The following is a 22,724-nucleotide window of genomic DNA, read 5'->3' as shown; positions in this document are numbered from 1 at the left end:
TCACCTTGCCAATTCCTCAGCGGATCCTGTTTCCTCAGACTGGAAGCCTCTGAGTCCTCATTCAAATGGATCTCAGCGGAACTGCTGCTAAAAGCCTAAAAGCTTAACCAGGCCTCTAGTTCCTGGTCCTCACGCCTTATATACCTTTCTGCTTCCTGTCATCACTTCCTGGGATTAAAGGCGTGTGTCACCATGCCTGGCTGTTTTCAGTGTGGCTTTGAACTCACAGAGATCCGAGATCCGAATGGATCTCTGCCTCTGGAATGCTAGGATTAAAGGTGTGTGCTACCACTGCCTAACCTCTATGTTTAATATAGTGGCTGTTCTGCTCTCTGACCCACAGATAAGTTTATTGGGGTGCACAATATATCAACCACACAAGACTTGAATTTATGACCCTGCTGCCTCAGCCTCTCTAGCAACAAGAAGGCCTGCACCTCCAAGCCCAACTTTTAAACATCTTTTTAATACAAACAGGCACAAGAGAACACAGCCTGTCTTTAAAGTGTGGCTGTTTGGGGGATATGGGCGAGTTCTTCCTTTTATTTCACTTCACCTTTTATTTCTTTATAAACACCTTAAAGCAAATACAGTCACATGTATTTAAAAGTAGGGTTCAGTCCGCAAAGTTCCATTATTTGGGGGAATAGAATTGAATCCCACTCAGTCTTTCACAAGGAAGGTCAGTTAACTGCAGATCCAGTCTACCAAGCCAGAAAGGGTGGATCACATTTAGGCTCCGCCCATCCCCATCCCCCACCGCCCACTGGGTCTTGTCTCACTCTATCGCCATCATCACCCCCAGCCTGCAGCTCCCATCTGGACCTCTCAACCTAGAGAATCAGGGATGCCACAATCTAGCCTCAGGCGCTTTGTTCACAGTGACCTAGGCTGATAGGACGCTAGGTCTGATGAGAGCGTGCTGATCAGAAGCATCAAAAATCAAGCTTTGCTGGCAGCGCTGTGCCAAAGGAGTCCCAGGGCTAAGCCTGCCACACCAGGTCTCAGGCCTAGCTGAGTCTGAAGGCATGTTCCCCAGGGGGCCTGCCTGGCTGCTCAGGAGTACATCTCATAAATAGCCGAAGTTCTGCTGCGAAATATCACATGAGAACATTTTTTTTAACAGAACAAAACATGGCAAACTCCTTTTTTAGTTATTTACACACTTGTTAACAAAGCGATGGATTTCTTTATGGCACTTCTAGACATTATACTTCTTTCTAATCCATCTCCTTCTCACATCTTTCCTGGTCACCCTGTGCTGGTTCTTTTCTTCTCCCCCAAGGATCCCCCTTCTGCCTTCTGGTCACAGCTATCACTGCCCCTCTCTTTCCTGCCTCTCTACTCTTAAGGCCTCTCCTTTCATTACCAAATCTGGTTTCTAGTTTCATGACCATCCCCACCACCACATACAAATTTAAATCTAGTTTTCATATATGAGAAAACATGAACTATTTTTCTCCGTGTCCATTTTCTTTGGGTTAGCATTCTGGCTCCAAGCATCTTCACAAGAAATAAACTCATGATCATGTCCTTGCAGAACTTATTGTTTTAAATTGTGAATTGACAGCAAAAATATCTTTAATTTCTTTGTAGCTCATTGGTCAGGTCCTGAGTTGAGGGTTCTCTGGATAATTAGACTTGGCCCTTTTCTGCTGATACAGCCAATGGGGAGACACAGATTCAGGGTGCCCACAGGCCCTGGGCCTCTCCCTCTACCAACTGTGGCACTGCCGCCCATCAACCTCCCGACAAGAGGTTGACCATAGAGCTTTGGCCACTTCAGAACAAAATCAGAAGAGAGACCATGAGAGGGAGCTGCTTAGTGACTCTGACTTATGATGGGAAGGCTGGCGGTTCAAATCTTTTCCTTATTGTTTGGGAGTGGCTTTATTTTAGCTAGCCATGATGGTATGCAGCACTTGGGAGGTGGAGCAGAAGGATCGGATGTTTAAGGTCATGCTCAGCTACTTAGCATGGGGGAGTGGTTAAGAGAGAGGGGAAGAGGATGTATGTTTTCCAATAATTCAATCATTTGATGGTGAAGTTCATTAATTTCATTAAAATATCCAGCACTTTGTTCCTGCACTTCTTTATTTTTTTTTATTTTTTTTTTATTTTTTTTTTATTTTTTTTTTTTTGGTTTTTCGAGACTGGGTTTCTCTGTGTAGCTTTGCGCCTTTCCTGGAACTCGCTTTGGAGACCAGGCTGGCCTCGAACTCACAGAGATCCGCCTGCCTCTGCCTCCCGAGTGCTGGGATTAAAGGCGTGCGCCACCACTGCCCGGCGTTCGTGCACTTCTTAACTAGAACCCAGGATCACAGCTCCAGCAGAGACCAGAGGGATCCCATGGAAAGGTGTGAGGGGTATGTCTAGCTTTCACTTACTACTTACAAGGGACCCAGAATGTGCAGCACACTAAAGTAAGTACCCAGGAGTGGATCTTACAGGGGCACCTGGAAAGTGGCTAACAGCTATCAACTGGGGAATCATATCAAAAAGGATGAACACCATAACTTGATTAAAGAACATAATTATTTAAAATATTCACGGGAAGTTCCTACCGTTGATGTTACTAGAATTTAAGACTGAGGTCTGTGGGACCGGAACTGTGCAGGGGAGAGCAGGCTGACCTGATAACAGACCTTCTGTGTAGTATCTTGTTTATGTTTCTCCAGCGGCCCCCTGTCTAAAACTCCTGCTATGCCCTGCCTCTACAGCTGGTCTTCTCCCTGCCCCACCCATGCCTGACCTGCCAAACAGTTAACAAAGGACAGAAGTTCAAAGGGAAGATTCTCCTTTTCTGTTTAGCTAAATGTGTCCCAAACAATATCCACTAATTCTGCATGCCGATGATGGGTTCCCAGACTGGATAGATGAGAAGCTCGGGTGGGATGGAGTGGGAAAGAGCTCCTGCCACAGCCTTCTAGTAAGTATTTCCTGAATTCTACTCAGAATTCATACAAAGTTGTGTTAGTCAAGTTCATGCCCCTGCTCCTTGAGGTAGACAAAATATGAACCATAGTATATTTCTAATCCTGTCAGTGTGAACAGAAAATAACAGTTACCTTAAGATTCTTCCTCTGAACACAGAGGCTGTGTAGTATGTACAGAATTATTCAGTATTTCAATGCACCTTGAAAGACCTTATTTTAATATGTTGAAATCTACTTCTTTGAAACGTTAGTGTAGTTGGAGTATACCAAATGGTCTTACACATAACTTTGACTATGTTGTCTGGAAGGAAAAAAATAAGCCAGGGCAACAGCAAGAACAATGGTTGAGTTAATGCTGTTTTGAGTACTTATTCTTTTATTCAGTTAACAGACACTGTCATTTATTCATCCTTCACACAGGAGGTTGATGGGCAACAAATACAATTGAGAAACAAAAACTTTGACCTTGGGGTCACTTTATCATCACCCTAAAGAGGACTGAAAATCAAAATCCTAAACCCACAAAGGGAAGGAGAAAAAAGATATAATTGTCGCTATTATTTTGTTTTCCTTTCCCTGAAGCTGACCATGTATGATATTTTTAGCCTTTCTATCAATCAAATCAGTGCACATTTATTGAAGGTTCATTAAAAGCATTGGAACAACAGTGAAGGAAAACATTCAAGTTTCTGCCTTATGAGACTTATGCGTTTTTCCATGCTACCTTGGGGACTTTTATCTCTTCCCTTGATCATTTCTGGCAGGTAGGAACAAAGGAGAATCTTTATAAACCTGGAAAAAGGGCCTCAAGTGTTACGAGTCTTTCTTGTCCTGCCAGTCAGCTCCCAAATAACCACACAGAGACTTCTTATTAACTATGAAAGCTGGAACTATAGCTTACGTTTGTCTCAACTAGCTCTTATAACTTAAATTATCCCATTTACATTAATCTACATTCTGTTATGTGGCATTTTACCTCTCTTTAATATAGTACCTCTTGTTTCCTCTCTGCCTGGCTGATGACTCCAATCTTTCTTTTTCCCAGAGCCCTCTCTGTCCCAGGAAGTCCCACCTAACCTCTTCCTGCCTAGCTATTGGCCACTCAGCTCTTACATCAATCACAGCAATACATTTTTACACAGTGTACAAATATCCCACAACATCAGAGTATCCCGGAAGGAAGCCTTGGGGAAGGTGAAGATGTGGGAGCCAGAGGTCACATCGTAGAAGGATACAACTCCAGCTTCACAGTCTAGAAAAATTCCCACCAGCTGGGGCTTCTCACTCAGATGAAGGGAAGTAGGGGTAGAAGTGAGAGCTCCAAGGCCATCCTTTTTACACATCCTGATGGTCCAGAATCCAAACTCAGGCTCCTTCTTCATGTCAAAGCCCCTCGGCACATCCTTTATACAGACTCCCACATCCCAAGTGGTTGCATTCTCAACAGACACTTCGAAGTAGTATCTTCCTGAAGTAAAGTCCTTACAGCCCAGGACACAGGGCAAAACATAAAATCTCTCGGTAGAAGCCTCAAGATTCTCGTGGCATCGTTTGTAAGTCACTTGTCTTCGATCTTTAGACAGAATTAGGTCAGGATGGGCTGTGCTTGGGTCCAGAGTCACACTGACTGTAAAACAACCACAACCAGTCTTTGGGGAGCTGGAAACATGATAATTTCAAAACAAACAAACAAACAACAATACAAACCCTCTGTGTTCAAATCTGGTCATGATTTGACATTGAAACCCTAGCTATGCGAACTATGTATGAAGTGCCTTGGAAGGGGAAATCATCGAGCCTAGTGCAGACACCAGTGAGGAGAGTTAAGTGAGTTCATGTGTGCCTGGGACATGGCACATGCCTAATCAGCAGTGGCAACAATGAGTCAACCCCCTCATCTGTATCACCAGCATCTTGAGTCAATCAGAGATGCCAAGGATCAGAACTCTTTGGAGTTACTCTGGTTCTGCTCTGCCCCAAACCCTCCTGAATTCAGAACTTTTAGGATTGGTGACATTGATCATGGAGCAAAAGGAGCCCTTCCCAACTCTGTTCATATCTTATGCAAACACTATCTCAAAAAACAAAGACAACACCAAAACATAAATAAACAGAAATTTCACACACACACACAAATACACAAATCACCAACCAAAAAGAGAAACAAAGAACTTCCCCAAACTTTTATTGACTGGAAGCTTTTGAATTTTGTAATCATGGACAAGAAGCTATAGGATGTAGCAAGCACTGTGTAACAGAACAGAGCAGGAAGCTTATTCATTGGGATCAGTAGCATTTCATTTTTGTATCTAACATGTTCATTCATTGTCTGAGAAGAGACCCTAAAATGATTTCCATCATACTACATACTGCTCAACTACAGTAGTGTTTTTAATGAGAATGGTCCCCATAGACTCATATATTGGAATGTTTGGTCCTCAGTTGGTGGAAATCTTTGGGAAGATTAGGCTGGGTGGCCTTATTGGTGGAGCTCTGACACTGGTGACAGTTTTGAAGTTTCAAAAGACTAGCAATGCCCAGTATCCCTCTCTACCGCCTGCTTGCAGCTCAAGAAGTACAGCTTCTTGAGTCTCAGCTTCGCCTGCCACCATACCTGTACTCTGCCATCGCTGGCTCTAACCCTGTGGAAGCCTAAGCCCCAAATTAATTGCCTTCTTTTATTTGTTTGCCCTGGCCATGGTGTCTTATTAAGGCAATAGATAAAGTAGCTAAGACATCTGCCTTGCTAACATTGCTCCAAGAGTCAGAACAATTCACAAGAAACACTGGGTGTCAGTTACTATTTTCTTACTGTGACAAAAAGCAGCTTGGGGTGGGGGTTTATGTCCTCGTCCACATTTCCGAAGAATGCAGTTCATCACGGAGGGAAGGCGTGTCTGCAGGGGTGGTCTGGCACCTGCATGGACCAGGAAACAGATACAGATAAAGGAAGGCCTGTGCTAGGCTTAGCTTCTCCTCTTTGTCTTTTCCTTGTTCCCAAGACTCCAGCCCATGGCATGATGCTGCCCACATTCAGAGTGGACCCTCCTTCTTCAGCTAAACCTTTCTAAAAACATCTTTACAACATGAGCAAAGGTGTGCTTCATTAACACCACAGGAATTTATTAATCTAATCAAGTTGACAAAATTAACTATCATATTCTGTAATCATCTCTAAGACCACACTGTTCCCTGAGCATGTATGAGCTACTATGCTATGGGTCCACACTGTTCATATAGTTAATTTCCATGACAATTCAATGGAGGGGGGACCTTGCATATACTTACCTTTTTGTTTTTCATATGGAGACACTGAGAGACTGGTGTTGCCTACAGAGAGATGGCTAATAATGGAAAAGCAGGACCTAGAAGGGACTGTGCAGAGAGCTATGCGCTTAGTATGCAAAGCATGCTAAATATTAAAAAAACAAGAGATGACAGCTCCACAAAGCTAAGTGAGCAACCGGATCTTCATATGGGGGTGCATCTCCTGGAGTAAGTGCAGAAGCATGGGTTCATTCCATCCCATCACATGGCGTGTGGCACTGATGCGGCTCCAGGACCTCCCAGTGCTGAAGAGTCTCCTGTTTGCGGTAGGAAGGCAGGAACCTCTCTAACGTTTGCGTCTAGTCTGAGTTGGCTAGTGGCTGGAATGAACTCCATGCACTTTTTGCAGTCTGAGGATCCAGCACTGGACATGAATAACTATCATAATTATTCCCCAATGGACTCCAGAATCCAAGTTTAACTCATACTTCTTCCTGTGCCCTCAGCCCCTTTACCAACTCCCTTGAACCATTATGCATGTTATTACTTAAGCAAGCAGAAAGGGTATTTGTGCACTTACCCCATTAACCTGCAATTACAAATGTGATCAGGCCTTGTCTGAACATGATGATCCATTTCCCTCCTTTCTATAATAATTCTGTCTTCGTGAAGTCACCCTTGCTTGGATATTGGAATCGAGAGGCTGAGGCTGACTCACTCAGTGTGTGGCACCCTGTCACATCCCGCCTTTTGTCCATAAAGCACCGGGCACACGGGCATGTAGGTATCTATGATGAGCGTCCCGGCCGCCTCCACAGTGCTCTCTGTTGTTCCCTGTTCTGCAGTGCTGAGTCTGCTCATGGAAATGTCTCCGTATCCTGCAGAGTGGTGAGGAGGAAAGGTGACATCCCAGCAGGGCAGAGACAGAGCTGGCTGGCTTGGGGGAATTTTGTGATGTCAGGGAAGCGCTGTGACAACCCCCGCTTTGTACCACTGCCACCGGAGCAGTTATGAACCAAGAAGCAGTTATGAACCAAAATGCCAGTGGAATAGCAGCTTTAGAAGCCTTTGGAGTCCAAGGTTGGAAGTAAAAGCAGGTAGATCTCACATCAGAGCATGCGCTGACCTTTTGCTCTCTTCCTGCTGGATCACAAGAGTTTTGAACTTTGTCACTGATTTGTTCCTTGCATTAAATACTTTACATCATGTTCCTTTTGTCCCCTCTGTCCTTTAAGGATAAGAGGGGTCAAAGGATAGGAGGGCCTCCATTGCCGGGCGATTGGCCTCCCACAGAGCTCTGGACTGTGAAGTGACTCAGCAGTGATTCCTAGAGTTTCTGGAAGTGGCAACTGTCCAGCAGAGCAGTCCTGGACCCCTAGCTGTCTTCCTGAGATGCCAACCGGGGTACTCTGGAGGGAAGGTGATTACAGGTGACTAATGTACGTGCAGGGCGGAGTTGAGTGGAGAGTGTCATCTCCAGATAACAGAGGCCTCGCCCCACAGCTCTGAAAAGGCTCAGAGCATAGGCAGCCCTCACATCTGCTTTTGCTTCTTAAATGACACAATCTCAGAAAACCAAGAACATAGGTGAGTGAAGCTTGGGCCAGGTTGCTGGGGCCTTTAAAGTGGTGGGGAAGTCCATCTGTCATGAATGTCAGTATCCTACCTGTGAATAGAAGGCTTCTGAAGAAACCCTTTGTGGCTCTGTGGCTTGGTTTTAAGAGGAATGCAGCCGGTTTTTCAGTTCAATTTAATTCCTGATTCCTGTTTTAGTTCTCTCTCTCTCTCTCTCTCTCTCTCTCTCTCTCTCTCTCTCTCTCTCTCTCTCTCTCTCTCTCTCTCCTGTGTGTGTGTGTGTGTGTGTGTGTGTGTATAGAACTGGGATGGGTCTCAGAAGCAGCTGCCACAGGACAGGAAACAGAAAGTGTTGCTGTTAGACACTTCCACTCCCTCTGGTCATCATGTCCTCACGGGGCACATCAGAACTCTGGTTCTCCCTGAGCTCTGGCCTCCTTCCCACTTTATATCCTGGGCTCTGACATGACACTCCCTCAGTTCTTGTCACCTAAACTTCTAGGAACAGGTTCTAGTCCAGAGAAGATACATAAATCCCCAAGTTCTTAAGGAATGCTGCTCGCTGTCCCACTTTCCCCTCCTCAGCCCCTTTTCCAGTTTTCTTGGCACAAGAATAAACCAATCTTTGGTCAGCATGGTGGTATATGCCTGTAATGCCAGCACTTGGAGGCAAAGACAGATTAACCATGTCTCAAATCAGACTGATAGACATGGAGTTTTGTTTTTGTTTTATTTTGGTTTTTTGCCAGTCAGGGCTATGTAGGTAAGCCCTGTCTGAAACAGACAGAGTCCCACCAATAAATCAGTTCTGGTCACCTCAGTTATATTTACCATCCTCCTGTTTGTGACTCCGCTGAGATTTCACGATCGAGATGTCTTGTGATCTTTAGGGGTAGGGGTTTAGGAAGATTCAAACGTGATAGTCTGACTGGAATCTTCCATTGGCCATCAGAGTGTTGCCCATAGTTATAAGTCTGAAGTCTGTTTTGTTGGATATTAAGACAGTGACACCTACTTGCTTCCTGGTCCCATTTGGAATACTCTAAGGCAGTGCCTATCTTTAAAGCTGTCTTTTCTTGTAGATAAAAGACAAATGGAATTTGTTTCTTGATCTACTGGCCAGCTTGTATCTTTTGATTAGAGAATTGAGGCCATTAATATTTAAAGTTACTACTGAAGTGTGTTTATTGATTGCAGTCACTGTGCTGATTTTAGTCCTGTGTTCTTAGTGATACTTTGTATTTTAGTAATTATGGCTTTGTATTTCTTTGTACAGTCTCTGGACTGTGCTCATGCCTCTCCTATATTTTCTTTAGGTTTGGTTTGTTGGATATAAATATTTTACGTTGTTTATATCTTTCTCCTTCGACTATGGCAGGCAGTTATGCTGGGTATATTTGTCTAGGTTGGCCATTGTGGCCTTCCTCTAAGGACTTGGAATGCACTGCTCCAGGTTCTTCTAGCTTTCAGAGTTTGCACTGAGAAATCAGCTGTTATCTTTATTATTTTTCCTTTATATGTGACTTGTGTCTTTTTTCTCTTGCAGCATTCAATACAGTTTCTTTGTTTTAACTATAGCACACTGTGGGGATTAACTTTTCTGGTCTTATCTCTTTGGTATTCTGTGTATTTCATGCATCTATATGAATAGGTCTCTCCTTAATTTGGGGAAGTTTTCTTCTATGATCTTGTTGAAGATATATAGGATTTATGCCATTGGCCTGGGATTCTTCTCTGTAGCGCCCGCGCTACAACCCGTTCACTATGTCCGAGCGAGGGGCTGAGGATTAAATAAAGACAAGACAGAGGGTCACTCGCCTCAAGAGAATGCCGTTTGTTGAAGGAAAGGAGAGGCCTTAAATACAGTGGAAAAACCCATGAGGGCAAAGGTTCGCTACCCCACACCCTAACTTGTTTACTCAACTGAGATGGGTACCCAGAACAAGGAACCTGCAGTTACCTGTTTTCCAGGAAGGAAGCCGGCAGAAATTCAGCATAGGGAGGACATCTGGTAAAGGTCAGCAAGCAAGTCAGCAGCTACCCAAGGAGCGGGGGCCAGGGTCCAACACTTCTCCCTCATTTATTCCTATAATTGGAAGGTTTGGTCTTTTCTTGGTGTCTCACATTTCCTGTATGTTCCTTTCCTGAGTTTCAGGTTTTTTAATTCTTTGCTCATGTTGTCCAGATCCTCTGCTTTGTCCTTGAGTCCTGCTCTGCTGTCTTCTAGTTGACTCGTCCTGCTTGTAAGGCTTTTGTTTGGGTTTTCTGGTGTGGTTATTGGGGGTTTCAGTTCCATTTTCACTTCACCTCGAGTCTTCTTATAAGTTCCTGTCTCTTTACTGAATTCTGTTTTGAACCCCTGGATTGTCTTCGTCATTTCCGTCAGCCTTAGGTTTGTGTTTTCTTGAGCGTCACTCAGGCTTTTATTCTAAGTCTTTCTCTTTAAGTTCATTGAGCTGTTTCTTCATACTCCTTGAGTTTTCTTTAAACTCCTTGAATTCTTTGATAAGGTTTATGATTGTTATTTTAAATTATGTATCCTGAGGTTCAGTTAGGAAAATTTCATTGGCAAACATTTCTCTAGGAATAGGGAATTTTGGGGGGATGAGGAGATACAGCCTCGATCTTCCATATTATTTGTATTTTTACAATGGAATTTGGGTATGTGGACCTCTTTTGCTCTATGTCTGATATAGACAGAGGAGGTTGGAGCAGATGAAAGAATGTGTGGGTTGGGTTAGGCCTAGAGGTTGGTGAAATGAAGTCAAATGGACACACGGAGCTCAACTGGTATGCAGGATGTGTGTACTAGTCCAAGCCTGGAGTTTGGGTGTTGAGGAATGTGTGTGAAGGGATAGCTCAGGCAAACCTACCAGGCTAGACCATGGAAAAGAATGTGCAGGATCTTGTCTGAGTGGAGAAGCTGAATGTGGTGTGGGAGGGGCCTATGGGTCAGGTGCAGACAGGGCCTTTCCAGGAGGAAGCTTAGAGCTTGACTGTGACACAGGTACGTACGGGTGGCCACACTAGGCTAGGGCACTGGGTATGGGACCTGAGGCTAGATCTGGGAGGCCAGGGAAGGTTCATGGAGGAGAGAATCAGACAGACTAACCCAGCTAGACCCAGGAAAAGGATGTGCAAGATCTGGTTGGGTAGAGCGCTAAATGTCTCAACAGCTATAAATGATGACAGCAACAGCACTATTCATGAGCCCATAGAATGGGAAAAGTTTTCACATTCTCTGTGTTCAACTTCCGAGAGGAATTAGTCTTGCTCTACCTTTCCCAGCACATGGCGCAAGAGAACACTGGACAACAATGAACTGTTCTATATCTGGGCTGTCATGGAGTCACCAGCTTCAGGTGACAACTGAAAATGGAATGTGCCCAAGAAGACTGAGACACTGAACTTAAAAATGATTAAACTTTTACCAGGTTGAATGTAAATGGCCAAATGGGATAGTGGCTCTTATGAAAATACCATGAAACTGTTTATGCATCTTCTCAATTCCAATCTGCTTTTCTTTTCTAGAGACTTCAAACTTGTAAAACCAGCAGCAGCCAGTGACTGCACTTATATTTAGGTGAGGCGTACATCTACCACTGTGGAAAATATTTCTCCACTTCTGTTTGCTTCGTTTGGAAACTACTCAGGAAAAGCCATGGGCACAAGCATTAGCACAATAAAGATGATACAGATCTCTTCTTGCTCCATCTGCAAGGAACTGATGTCTCACCCAGTGAGCATCAACTGTGGACACAGCTATTGCAAATCCTGCATACAGAGGGACTGTAACAAAGTCAGCTCAGAGACAGGACCGGGCTGTCCTTTGTGTGGGAGTCCATTTAGTTTAGAGAACCTCCGGCCCAACAAGGATCTGGAAAACATAATTGATGTCATCAAGGAGATGGAAGAGGAGGGCAGTAAGATGCTATGTAAGGATCATTTAGAGAAGCTTGATCTCTTTTGTGAAGATGAGGGTCAGCTCCTCTGCTGGCGCTGTAATTGGGAGGACAGGCACAAAGGTCATGCCGTGGCTCTTGTGGGAGATGTGTGCCAGGGCTACAAGGTGAGTATAATGGTTGGGGGTTTCTGAAAGTGTCCATTCTCTTGTAAGAATTGCTGTGTAACAAAGACCCAAGTTCAGACCCCAGCACCCACATAGAAGCTTAGCAAGGATATACTTGTCAGACCTTCTGCTCTGACACACGGAGGGACAGGCTCAGTCCTGCTGGCTTTTGATTTTGTTGTTGTTTTGTTTTTCCGAGACAGGGTCTCTCTACATAGCCCTTGGCTCTCCTAGAACTCACTATATAGCCCAGGCTAGCTTTGAACTCTGCCTGCTTCTTCCTCCCAGTGGTGTGGTCCAAGGTGTACACCATCATGCCTGGCTGCTGTCTTGATGCTTGTCTGCTCTTGTGACTTCCAGGAAGACATACTAAGTGTGGCCTCCTCACGTTGTCTTCTGTAAAGCAGACATAGTCTCATATAAAGGCCTCCAGTCTTTCCTAAGGATGAATCAGGGCCAACTGCCACTCAGCACACCAGACTCCTTTTTTTAATTAATTAATTTTACAGCCCTGTCACAGTTTCCCCTCCCTCCTCTCCTCCCAGTCCCTCCCCACCACCACCCTTTGTTCCCAGCCCCTAATCCACTCCTCCTACATTTCTGTTCAGGAAAGGGCAGGTCCCCCATGAGTATCAACAAAGCATGGCATATCAAGTCGCAGTAAGACTAAGCACCTCCCATGTATTAAAGCTGGGCAAGGTGACCCCACACTGGGCTCTGCCTCAGCCTCCCTCAAACAGCTGCAATGCAAAAATTGCTATTTGGATGATTTTTCCACTGAGTAGTAAGAAAAGGAGCAAGGCAGGGTGACAGTGACCAGCCACAGAGGCAGACTACCAGGGTGGAGTGTTAGTGCTGGCACTGAGCAGATGGATGGCTGTGCTAATTTGCCTAAAGTTTTCCCATCTTGTTATCCCTGTCTGTAAACAGAGATGATAGCCTCAGGGTCCTCAGCACATATGCTGGGAGTTGTATTTGTTTACGGATATTACACTATGTAAAGTTCAGAACAGTGAGTGACATATAACAGAGTCACAGACTTTTTGTGAGATTCCTTGGAAATGAATGCATACACATCTGTGGAGTTTACAGTGGACTGGAATCAGCTATTTTATCTTTGATCCCAATAGGCAATTTCTGGTAGCCTCAAATTGCTCCCAGTGAAAATATGAGAAACCACATTGGAAATTAACTCAGGGGTTGGGAGACAAGGACACTAATTCCTTTAAGTTGGTTTCTTTTTTCTTTTCTTTTCTTTTTTTTTTGGTTTTCTTTTCGAGACAGGGTTTCTCTGTGTAGCTTTGCGCCTTTCCTGGAACTCACTTGGTAGCCCCAGGCTGGCCTCGAACTCACAGAGATCCACCTGCCTCTGCCTCCCAGTGCTGGGATTAAAGGCGTGCGCCACCACCGCCCGGCTAAGTTGGTTTCTTGATGCCATCCTCCAGACCCCTCTTCTCTCCAAACTCTACTAAATTCAATTAGTGTCAAGACCTTTCCTTTCTAACTCACCCATGATAGATACAGAGTTCCAGATGTGTCAAACATCTCAGTACCGGCTAAGTTTGGTTCAGCACATTATTTTATAAACTCCCCCACAAATGGTTATGGTAGTCTATGACAACGTGCCCTAAGTGAGTCTGTGGTGGTGGAGGTGGTTCAGCCAATGAGGCGAGTCCTAGTTGTACTCCTGAGGATCCCAGGTATGGCCCCTGAGATGACTTACTTGTTCCCTTGCCTCATGTTCCAGGGCACAGCAACAATGTTAAGCATTCTACCAACTGTGAGGATTGTTAAGGCAATCAGTAAGTTACCATATACACAGTCCTCAGCATGCACTCTGAGGGGCTTAAAGCTCAACAGCTATTCATTGTGATTTTATCATATTCTAGGGTACTGAGATTCATATTAAGGGTCCAGTGGAGAATCAAATTGAGGATGAGGGGTGTAGCTCAGTTGGTAGTGTGCTTGCTTAACACGCACGAAGCCCCAAGTTTAGTGTTCCCCAATACTGCATAAAGCAGGACTTGCTGGTGCACATATGTCTCATGGCACTCAGTCAGTGAAGGCAGGAAGTTCAAAGCCATCTTTAGCTACTCAGTGAGATCCAGATCACTTGGGCCACATCAGACCCTGTTTCAAAATGATTTGATTTTACTCACTCAAATCTTTCCTTCAGGAAAAGCTCCAGGAAACTGTGAAAAAATTGAGTGAACTCCAAGAAAACCACAGAGCTCAGCTATGTCTCATGACAAAACAAATAAAGGCCTGGAAGGTAAGAGCCTGAGCTCATTGGTGTCCAGCGACTTTCTGCTGTGAGTCTAGGCCTAGAGGAGGATTGGGAGAAACACCAGGTGGCTGGTTACCACCAACATAGAGGAAGATTGGGAGACATACAGAGTGGCTGGTTATCACCAATATAGAGGAAGATTGGGAGACACATGGGGTGGTTGGTTACCACCAACATAGAGGAAGATTGGGAGAAACATGGGGTGGCTGGTTATCACCAATATAGAGGAAGCCCAAAGAACACAGTGCTGTTTTCATGTCCTAGTTGTTTACGTCCGTGAGATTTTATCACCAAGTCCCCCCATCTTCCAACGGCAACTGGCTGGGATTTCTGATAATCCAGCCAGAAGCTAAACTGGCTTCTCGGCTTCCTTGCACGTAGCCTCCTCTCTATAAACTGAACCTGTTGCCACCATACACAGGTGTAAGGTACCAACATCTACCCCTTGTCTCGTGCATATTTTACTTAGTAGGATGTCCTCAACCTCCATCTTTACTCCCTGGCCCAGACTTTAATTCTTTAGAAGAAAATATTTTATTTAAAAAAAACTAAATATGTGTGTGTGTGTGTGTGTGTGTGTGTGTGTGTGTGTGTGTGCACTTGAGTTCAGGTGCCGAAAGGGGGCCAGAAGAGGGCGTTAGACCTCCTGGAGCTCATGTGACAGGTGGCTGTGAACCACCTGGGTCCGTCCTGGGAACCAAACTCAGGTCCTCTGTACGAGCACTACTCCCTCCCTCTCAACTGTTGAGCCGTCTTCCTAGCCGCAAGACTTTCGTCTTTAATACTCAAAACTACGGATGTACTCTGTGGCACACTTTGTTTCACATTTTCAATCCATGAATCTGGGGTCCCTGCTGTAGAGGAGGTGGAATCTGGAAGAAAGGAGCCGAAAAGTGAGGCGGACTAAAGATGCATGCAGTAGCCAACTTTATTTAAAGCATCAGACAATTTATATTCTGAGGGTTAAGCAAGGTCATATGAGCAAAGTTCGCATGGATATATACAATCACAAGGACAAGGCATGCCTGGAAACACTATCTAAATAACAATAAGATAGTGGGTAATCTGAAATAAACCCACTCCTATTTACTGTACCCGGGAGGGGCACGAAAACACACTCCAGGAACAGTCAGGTGCTTTGGAGGGCTGAGGGCTCATGTCCTGTTATCTCACAAGCACTCAGAATTCTCACACAGCTTCTTCCATGGACAGTGTTCTAACACTCAGGCGTCAACTTTCTGACCTTGCTGTGATTGTCAGAATCCAGCTCTTGACCTCACCAGGTCGGAAACTAATCTTTGAGAGAATTCAGCAAGAGGGTCACCCCAGCCTGAATATCATGAGGACAGAAAAAGGAACCTATGTGATTTCTAAGACACAGGGATCTTGCTGTAAAACCTGCATACCACAGCTGCATACCACAGCTGCACACCACAGCATACCAAGGGCTTCAGACATTTCCGTGGCTGACTGTAGAGGCTGCCTACGTGTCTGAAGTACATTCTTTCTGCAAGTATATTTATTATTGATTACTTAAAGAAAAAACGAATAAAAAAGGAAGGGCATATCTGCTCCTAGATATGGTACAGAAGGTTTAATGTGGATATGAGGGAGAGTACATAGCAAGGCACAGAGACATCTGGGATAGTCTGAGGCAGGCCATATGAAGGATTGGAGAGTGGAAGGCAAGGGAGCCAAGAGAGTAAAGGGTAGACAAAAAGAGCCAGGTAAGCAAAATGGCTGGACTGTATAGGGAAGAAGAGCCCAGCCCCTGTGCTGCAGAAGTTTAAGGTAAGGGCAGAGTATGCTAGCCAAAGGAACCCTATAACAGATGGGGACTGAGGGATGCTAGAAGAACCTGGTGGTCCACTTTACTATGTTAAATAGGCACCTCAGTTAGCCATTTGTCCTGGGTCTGGGACCTAACAATTACTCCACAGTCAGTTTCCACAGCTAGTGCCGTTTCTTCTCTCAGCTTCCTTTACATCTGGATGTTTAACTTGAATTTCCAGGACATGTTTTCCTTTACTTCACTTCTTTCTGGATTGTGGGAAATGAAGGAAACTGACTGTATCTAATGTACATGGAAATCCTCATCAATATCAAGGCTAAACTGTACCTGTCTCCCACACAATGCCCATTCTCCTTAAGTCAATAACCATTCGTCACAACGTGATAGTCAGTGAAGCAACTTCAGACGTTTCAAGTCTCTGACTCCAAAGTGAAAGTCAAGCCCCACCACATAAATATTTGGGTCTTCCTGTCTTATGCCTAGGAGTGAACAGTGACCCTGGGCCGCTGGGTAACGGTCCTCAGCCCTAGCAAAAGCCGGCCACACCAAATACCGCCTTTCCCAGGAGTCAAGGTCTCTCCTGTACCACTATAGTTGTCTTACAATTACAATATAGTGATATTCTTCACAGCTTGCAAGGAATTCCACCATCCTCAGAGATGCCTTCTTACTCATCAGATACAAACTTGTGTTTCCACTTACAACAGATAACGTATTTGAACAAGGCCCTGCTTCTGTGATTCAGGTTTCCAGGGTTCCTACCCCACCTTTCTCTCATATCTTAGTTGAACCAGAAGAAAAATCACTCACTAATTAAATTAATTAAGGAATTAGGGACACGATCTCCACTAACCTCTGAGTGCCAGGTAAGTTCTTTCTGCTTGAGCGGCTCACTGGGAGCTTACATCACTGTAGCTGCTCCTTCTTTCTTTCGGGGGGGGGGGGTTGGTGGTGGTGATGCGTGTGTAGCATAAGATTTGCCATTGTTAACTATACAGTTGAGGACACTGAGTGCTTTTTGAGGCTGTTGTTGTGTGACCATCACCGTGTTCATCTCCAGGACGTTTTTCTGCTCTTCAAACTGAAATGGGAACTGCCATTCTTCTCGTCTCCCAGTGCCTGGTAACCACTGTGATCTGTGTCTATGAAACTGACCACTGCTGGCGATCTGAATAAATGAATCACAGAAGTACTAGTCCCCAAGTTCTGTGCTTATGTCACTTAGCAGGATGTAGTCAAGCTTCTTGTTTATCCATTTCCTGGTCAATTCAAAGATGGGTGTGTCCCCTTGTTTGATCCGTTTTCATTCACTCTAGGCTGCCATAGAGGATCAGAGGCAAAGAATCCACTCTAACTTTGAGAATCTCCGGCGTTTTCTACATGAAGAAGAGAAGTCTTACCTTTGGAGGTTGGAGAATGAAGGAGAGCAGGTGCTGAGGAGTCTGAAGGACGCTGAGGCCAATCTACAGCAGAAGTATGAGAAAACTGAAAGCCAAATTCAGAAACTGGAGGCAAAATGTGAGGGCCCAGCCCAGGATATACTACAGGTGAGGCTGTGGGCTAGGAGGCAGGAAAGAAGGCAGGTGATTCCCATGGCAGGAGGATACTGGCAAGGAAGCATGGAGATTGGAGAAGCTTGCCTCCACTCAGAATGACAAGAATATTGGAGTGGGAAATTCAGGGTCGTGTTTGAGTAGCCTCAGGGGGACTTCCACTAGTCTACAGGATCCTTTAGGTTAACTAGAAAAATTCACTTCCTCAGAGTGAACATGGAATGACAAAATGGGATAATTTCTGCCACATTATCTTAGCCACTGAGGTATCTGTCAAACTCATTCTTAAAATACTCCTTCAAGTGACAGATGATGACAGTGTAGACATATAAGAGAATAATACCTACTCCATGACTTACTATAGGGTCCCTGATCCAGAACTGACTCATAGCTACATGATTGATGTATCCCTCCCATCAAGATAAATAGCTGGAGCTCTGAGTTCTCCTTCCTCGGCTGGGGCTGCTGGTTACAGTGGGAGGTTGTGAATGTGGCATATATGCCCCACTTCACAGTGGTACCTGCTTTTTCACTTCAGTGGCCCAGTCTCAGGAGCTGTGTGCATATTTACCACTAGGGACTCGTGTTACAAGTTATTACCAACAAGAATTCTCTGTGAAGGAGATTAGTCACCGAAAGTAGTCTTGTCAGAGGAAGGGTGAGAAAGGCTCCTGGTTCACATTCTAAGCAGCCCACATTGTAGGCTTTACACAGGCTTCTACAATGGAGAAGCAGGCTCCCAATGGAGAAGCAGGCTTCCACTTTATTGGCTAGAGACTGGATTTTAGATGGAAGTTTTCCTGTGTCCCACCCAGTCCCGAGGCCTGCAGCTGCTTATAAAATAATCACTCAGAGGCTTATAATAATTACAAACTGTATGGCCTATGGCTTCAGCTTCTTGCTAACTAGCTCTTTCATCTTAAATTAACCCATTTCTATTAATCTATATGTTGCCACGTGGCTGTTACCGCTCTGCTGGCATCTTGTTCCTTGGGTGGCCGGCTGGCATCTCTCTTGACTCCACCCTTCTTCTCTCTGTATCTCTGCTTGATTTCCAACCTGGCTGTAAGCTTTCTTGCATAGGCCAAAGCAGCTTTATTTATTATCCAGTGGGAGCCACACACATATTCACAGCATACAGAAAAACATCCCACAGCACTGGATGTAAAACCCTCCTCTGTATACATCATTTGGGTGGATAGATGATCTTATTCTTTCTGTGAGAGGAGTTTATTCAGAGAACAACTTCACATGGAAAACTCCATGAGATACTGATGTAAACACAATCATCTTTTGCTTTTGTTTTTTCATAGGATGTGAAAAACACTTTGAGCAGGTAAGTCTTGCATGAACACCCCAAAGAAGGGGGTCAGGGCATTTAGAGCTGCCTGGAATATAGTACTGAGGAAAGCCCCATCTTTTGCTTCTCCTAGGTTTGAGACTGTGAAGCTAGAACCATGGAAGGCCGAACTCCCGAAGATTCAGACTACATGTAATGTTTCTGAGCTTTACTTTGATGTGAAGACATTGTTAAGATGCCACCAAGGTAGGTGTGTGAAGTCCAGCTTGGAGGATCTTAAGCAGGAGCCAGTGTCACCTCCTGCTGCAACACATACTCACTTACCACTTTTTAACACTTATCTGTGGGTATAAGGACAAATATTTAGATTGTAGTTAGGGATTGTGTTGGTTTAGTGAGGGCCACGTGGGAGTGGGTTCTCCTCCAAGATCCATGACTTCACCAGCACTGAGGAGTTGGCCAGGTTTCCAGCACCAGGCATGGCTTCCTGTTGTTGAGTGGGTCTTAAGTCCAATTAGGGAGCTGTTGGTTACCACCAGGTTATGTGTGCCACTACTGCACCCTATGGTTGTGTCATGTTGGTCATTGTTTTGGCTCATGGGCATCATATCTGGTTAGGACTCTTGGTTGCTGTCTTCCTTTGGAGGCTTGTGTGACACCTTCTGGTTCCATGAGCGCTAGTCCTTAGGGAGGAGGCGGCCATGTTAGTGCCAGACCGGAGGCCTCCGAGCTCAGTGTCTGTAGTGCGTGGTGTCTTTAGCAGCAGGAACTTATCTTTCGCCTCTGGGGGACAAGAAAGGGCGATAGCAATAGGCTGTATGTTTTGGAAATCTCTTGGCTTACCCTGACCAACAACTCAAAGAGGGCTTCTCATGTCTGGTATTGGAGTTTCTGCTAGACCATCTTTGGCTTTTGAAGGAAACATTGTCAACCCAGATGAGGAAAGTTTACTCAAACTATGTATGTATACTTATACACAGACTTACTCGTATTATAAGGTTTTTTAATTAAACATAGATAATAGTACTACTCCTTTTGGCTTTTGTAAGACCTCTTTACTTTTATTTTACCATCCTTCCTCCTTCTTCTGTGCTTACCTCCCTCTCCCTCTCCAAAGAACCCCCTTTTCCTTTTCCCCAATCCCATCACTTATACACTGCTATTCCCCTCTCCATTGCTTCCCACCCACCTCCCCCATGCCAGGAATGGTCCATTTTTACTTTCCTGGTTTCTAGAGTCACTCTAGGAGATGCACTCACATATGAAGATCTGGTTGCTCACTTAGTTTTGTGGCGCTGTCACACTCTTGCTTTTTAGTATTTAGCATGCTTTGCACACTATGTATGCACAGCTCTCTGTATGGACTTGTCTAGGTCCTGCTTTTCCATTATTAGCCATGTCTCTGAAGGCAACACCCAGTCTCTCAGCTTCTCCATATCAAATAAAATGAGGAAAGGAAAGCCCACTCGGAATGTGGGCAACGTCATGCCATGAGCTGGAGTCTTGGGAACAAAGAAAAGACAAAAAGGAGAAAGCAAGCCTAGCACAGGCCTTCCTTTATCTGTATCTGTTTCCTGGTCAGTGCAAGGGACCAGACCATCCCTGCAGACACGCCTTCCCTCTGTGATGGACTGCATTCCTCTGAACTGTGGAAGAAGACACCCCCCACCCCACCCCACCCCACCCCACGCCACCCCACCCCGTTGCTTTTTGTCAGGCATTTGATCACAATAAGGAAACAGTAAATGAAAGAAGGCATTAAACTTGGGGCTTAGGCTTCCTCAGGGTTAGAGTCCACAATGGCAGAGTACAGGCATGGTGGCAGGCACAGCTGAGAGTTTACTCCTTCTTGATCTTCAAGTAGTCAGTAGAAAGAGGGTGACTGGGGATGGCTAGAATCTTTGGAAACCTCAAAGCTCATCCCCAGTGGCACAGCTCCTCTAACTAGGCCACCCTGACTAATCCTTACCAAAGATTTCTACCAACTGGAAAGCATTCCAATATATGAATCTATGGGGGCCATTCTCACTCAGAACTCCACAGTAGTTGAGCAGTATGTAGAATGCTGGAAATAATTTTAGGGACTGTGGTGGCTTGAAAGAAAATGGCCCTCAAAGGGAGTGGCACTATTAGGAGGTGTGGGTATGGCCTTTGGGAGGAAGTGTGTCACTGTGGAGGTGGGCTTGAGGTTTCCTATGATCAGGATACTGCCCAGTGTCTCAGACAACTTCTAGTTGCCTGTATGCTGCCATGTTTCCTGCCATGATGATAATGGACTGAACCTCTGAAACTGTATGCGAGCCACCCCATTGAAATGTTTTCCTTGATAGGAGTTGCCGTCATCATGGTGTCTCTTCACAGAAATAGAAACCCTAACTAAGACAGGGTCTCTTCTCAGATAATGAATGAATATGTCAGATACAAAAATGAAATGCTGCTGATCCCAATGAATAAGCTTCCTGCTCTGTTCTGTTACCCAGTGCCTGCCACAATCTACATGATTACAAAATTCAAGAGCTTCTAGTCAATAAAAGTTTGGAGAAGTTCTTTGTTTCTCTTTCTAGTTGGTGATTATTTTGCTTGTGCTTTCTGCTTATTTGTGTTTTCTTTTCTTTATTCTGAGATAGTGTTTGCATAAGATATGAACAGAGTTGGGAAGGGCTCCTTTATGCTCCGTGGTCAAAGTCACCAATCCTAAAAGTTCTGAATTCAGGAGGGTTTGGGGCAGAACAGAACCAGAGTAACTCCAAAGAGTTCTGATCCTTGGCATCTCCGAGTAACTCAAGATGCTGGTGGTGACTCATTGTTGCCACTGCTGATTAGGCATGTGCCATGTCCCAGGCACACATGAACTCACTTAACTCTCCTCACTGGTGTCTGCACTAGGCTCGCGATGATTTCCCCTTCCTAGGCACTTCACACATAGTTCGCATAGCTAGGGTTTCAATGTCAAATCATGCCCAGATTTGAACACAGAGGGTTTGTATTGTTGTTTGTTTGTTTTTTAAATTATCGTGTTTCCAGCTCCTAAAAGACTCGTTGTGGTTGTTTTACAGTCAGTGTGACTCTGGACCCAAGCACAGCCCATCCTGACCTAACTCTGTCTAAAGATCGAAGACAAGTGACTTACAAACGATGCCACAAGAATCTTGAGGCTTCTACCGAGAGATTTTATGTTTTACCCTGTGTCCTGGGCTGTAAGGACTTTACTTCAGGAAGATACTACTTCGAAGTGTCTGTTGAGAATGCAACCACTTGGGATGTGGGAGTCTGTATAAAGGATGTGCCAAGGGACTTTGACATGAAGAAGGAGCCTGAGTTTGGATTCTGGACCATCAAGATGTGTAAAAAGGATGGCCTTGGAGCTCTCACTTCTACCCCTACTTCCCTTCATCTGAGTGAGAAGCCCCAGCTGGTGGGAGTTTTTCTAGACTATGAGGCTGGGGTTGTATCCTTTTACAATGTGACCTCCGGCTCCCACATCTTCACCTTCCCCAAGGCTTCCTTCCGGGATACTCTGAGGCCCTTTTTCCAGGTTTATGAACATTCTCCTTTGTTCCTGCCTGCCAGAAATGATCAAGGGACGGGGTAAAGTCCTCACGGTGAAGGCATCACAGAAAATACATAAATCCCACAAGGCAGAAACTTGAATGTTTTCCTTCACCACTGTCCCAATGCTTTGGATGAACCTTCAATAAATGTGCATTGATTTGATTGTTGGAAAGGCTAAAAATATCATACATGGTCAGCTTCAGGGAAAGGAAAACAAAATAATAGTGGCAATTATCTTTTTTTCTCCTTCACTTTTGTGTAGTGATTCTCAACCTTCCCAAAACTGCGACCCTTTAATACAGTTCCTCACGTTGTGGTGACCCCAACTATAAAATTGTTTTGTTGCTACTTTATAACTGTGATTTTGCTGCTCTTATGAATCATAATATAAAT

At 44.8% G+C, this 22,724-nt stretch overlaps 1 protein-coding gene across 1 annotated transcript; it reads left to right on the top strand.

The window, feature by feature from the left end:
* The first annotated feature begins 11,191 nt into the window (after window positions 1–11,191).
* Trim38 (tripartite motif containing 38) lies at window positions 11,192–22,503 on the top strand. Its single transcript, XM_059262370.1, has 6 exons — window positions 11,192–11,847; window positions 14,024–14,119; window positions 17,243–17,473; window positions 18,793–18,815; window positions 18,913–19,025; window positions 21,836–22,503. Exons 1-6 carry the CDS (start codon window positions 11,440–11,442, stop codon window positions 22,369–22,371), a joined length of 1,407 nt encoding a protein of 468 aa, XP_059118353.1. The 5' UTR covers window positions 11,192–11,439; the 3' UTR covers window positions 22,372–22,503.
* Window positions 22,504–22,724: the final 221 nt, after the last annotated feature.

Source organism: Peromyscus eremicus, chromosome 5, assembly GCF_949786415.1.
Source record: "Peromyscus eremicus chromosome 5, PerEre_H2_v1, whole genome shotgun sequence".
NCBI classification, from domain to species: Eukaryota; Metazoa; Chordata; class Mammalia; order Rodentia; family Cricetidae; genus Peromyscus; species Peromyscus eremicus.
This window is presented reverse-complemented; position numbering and strand designations above follow the sequence as displayed.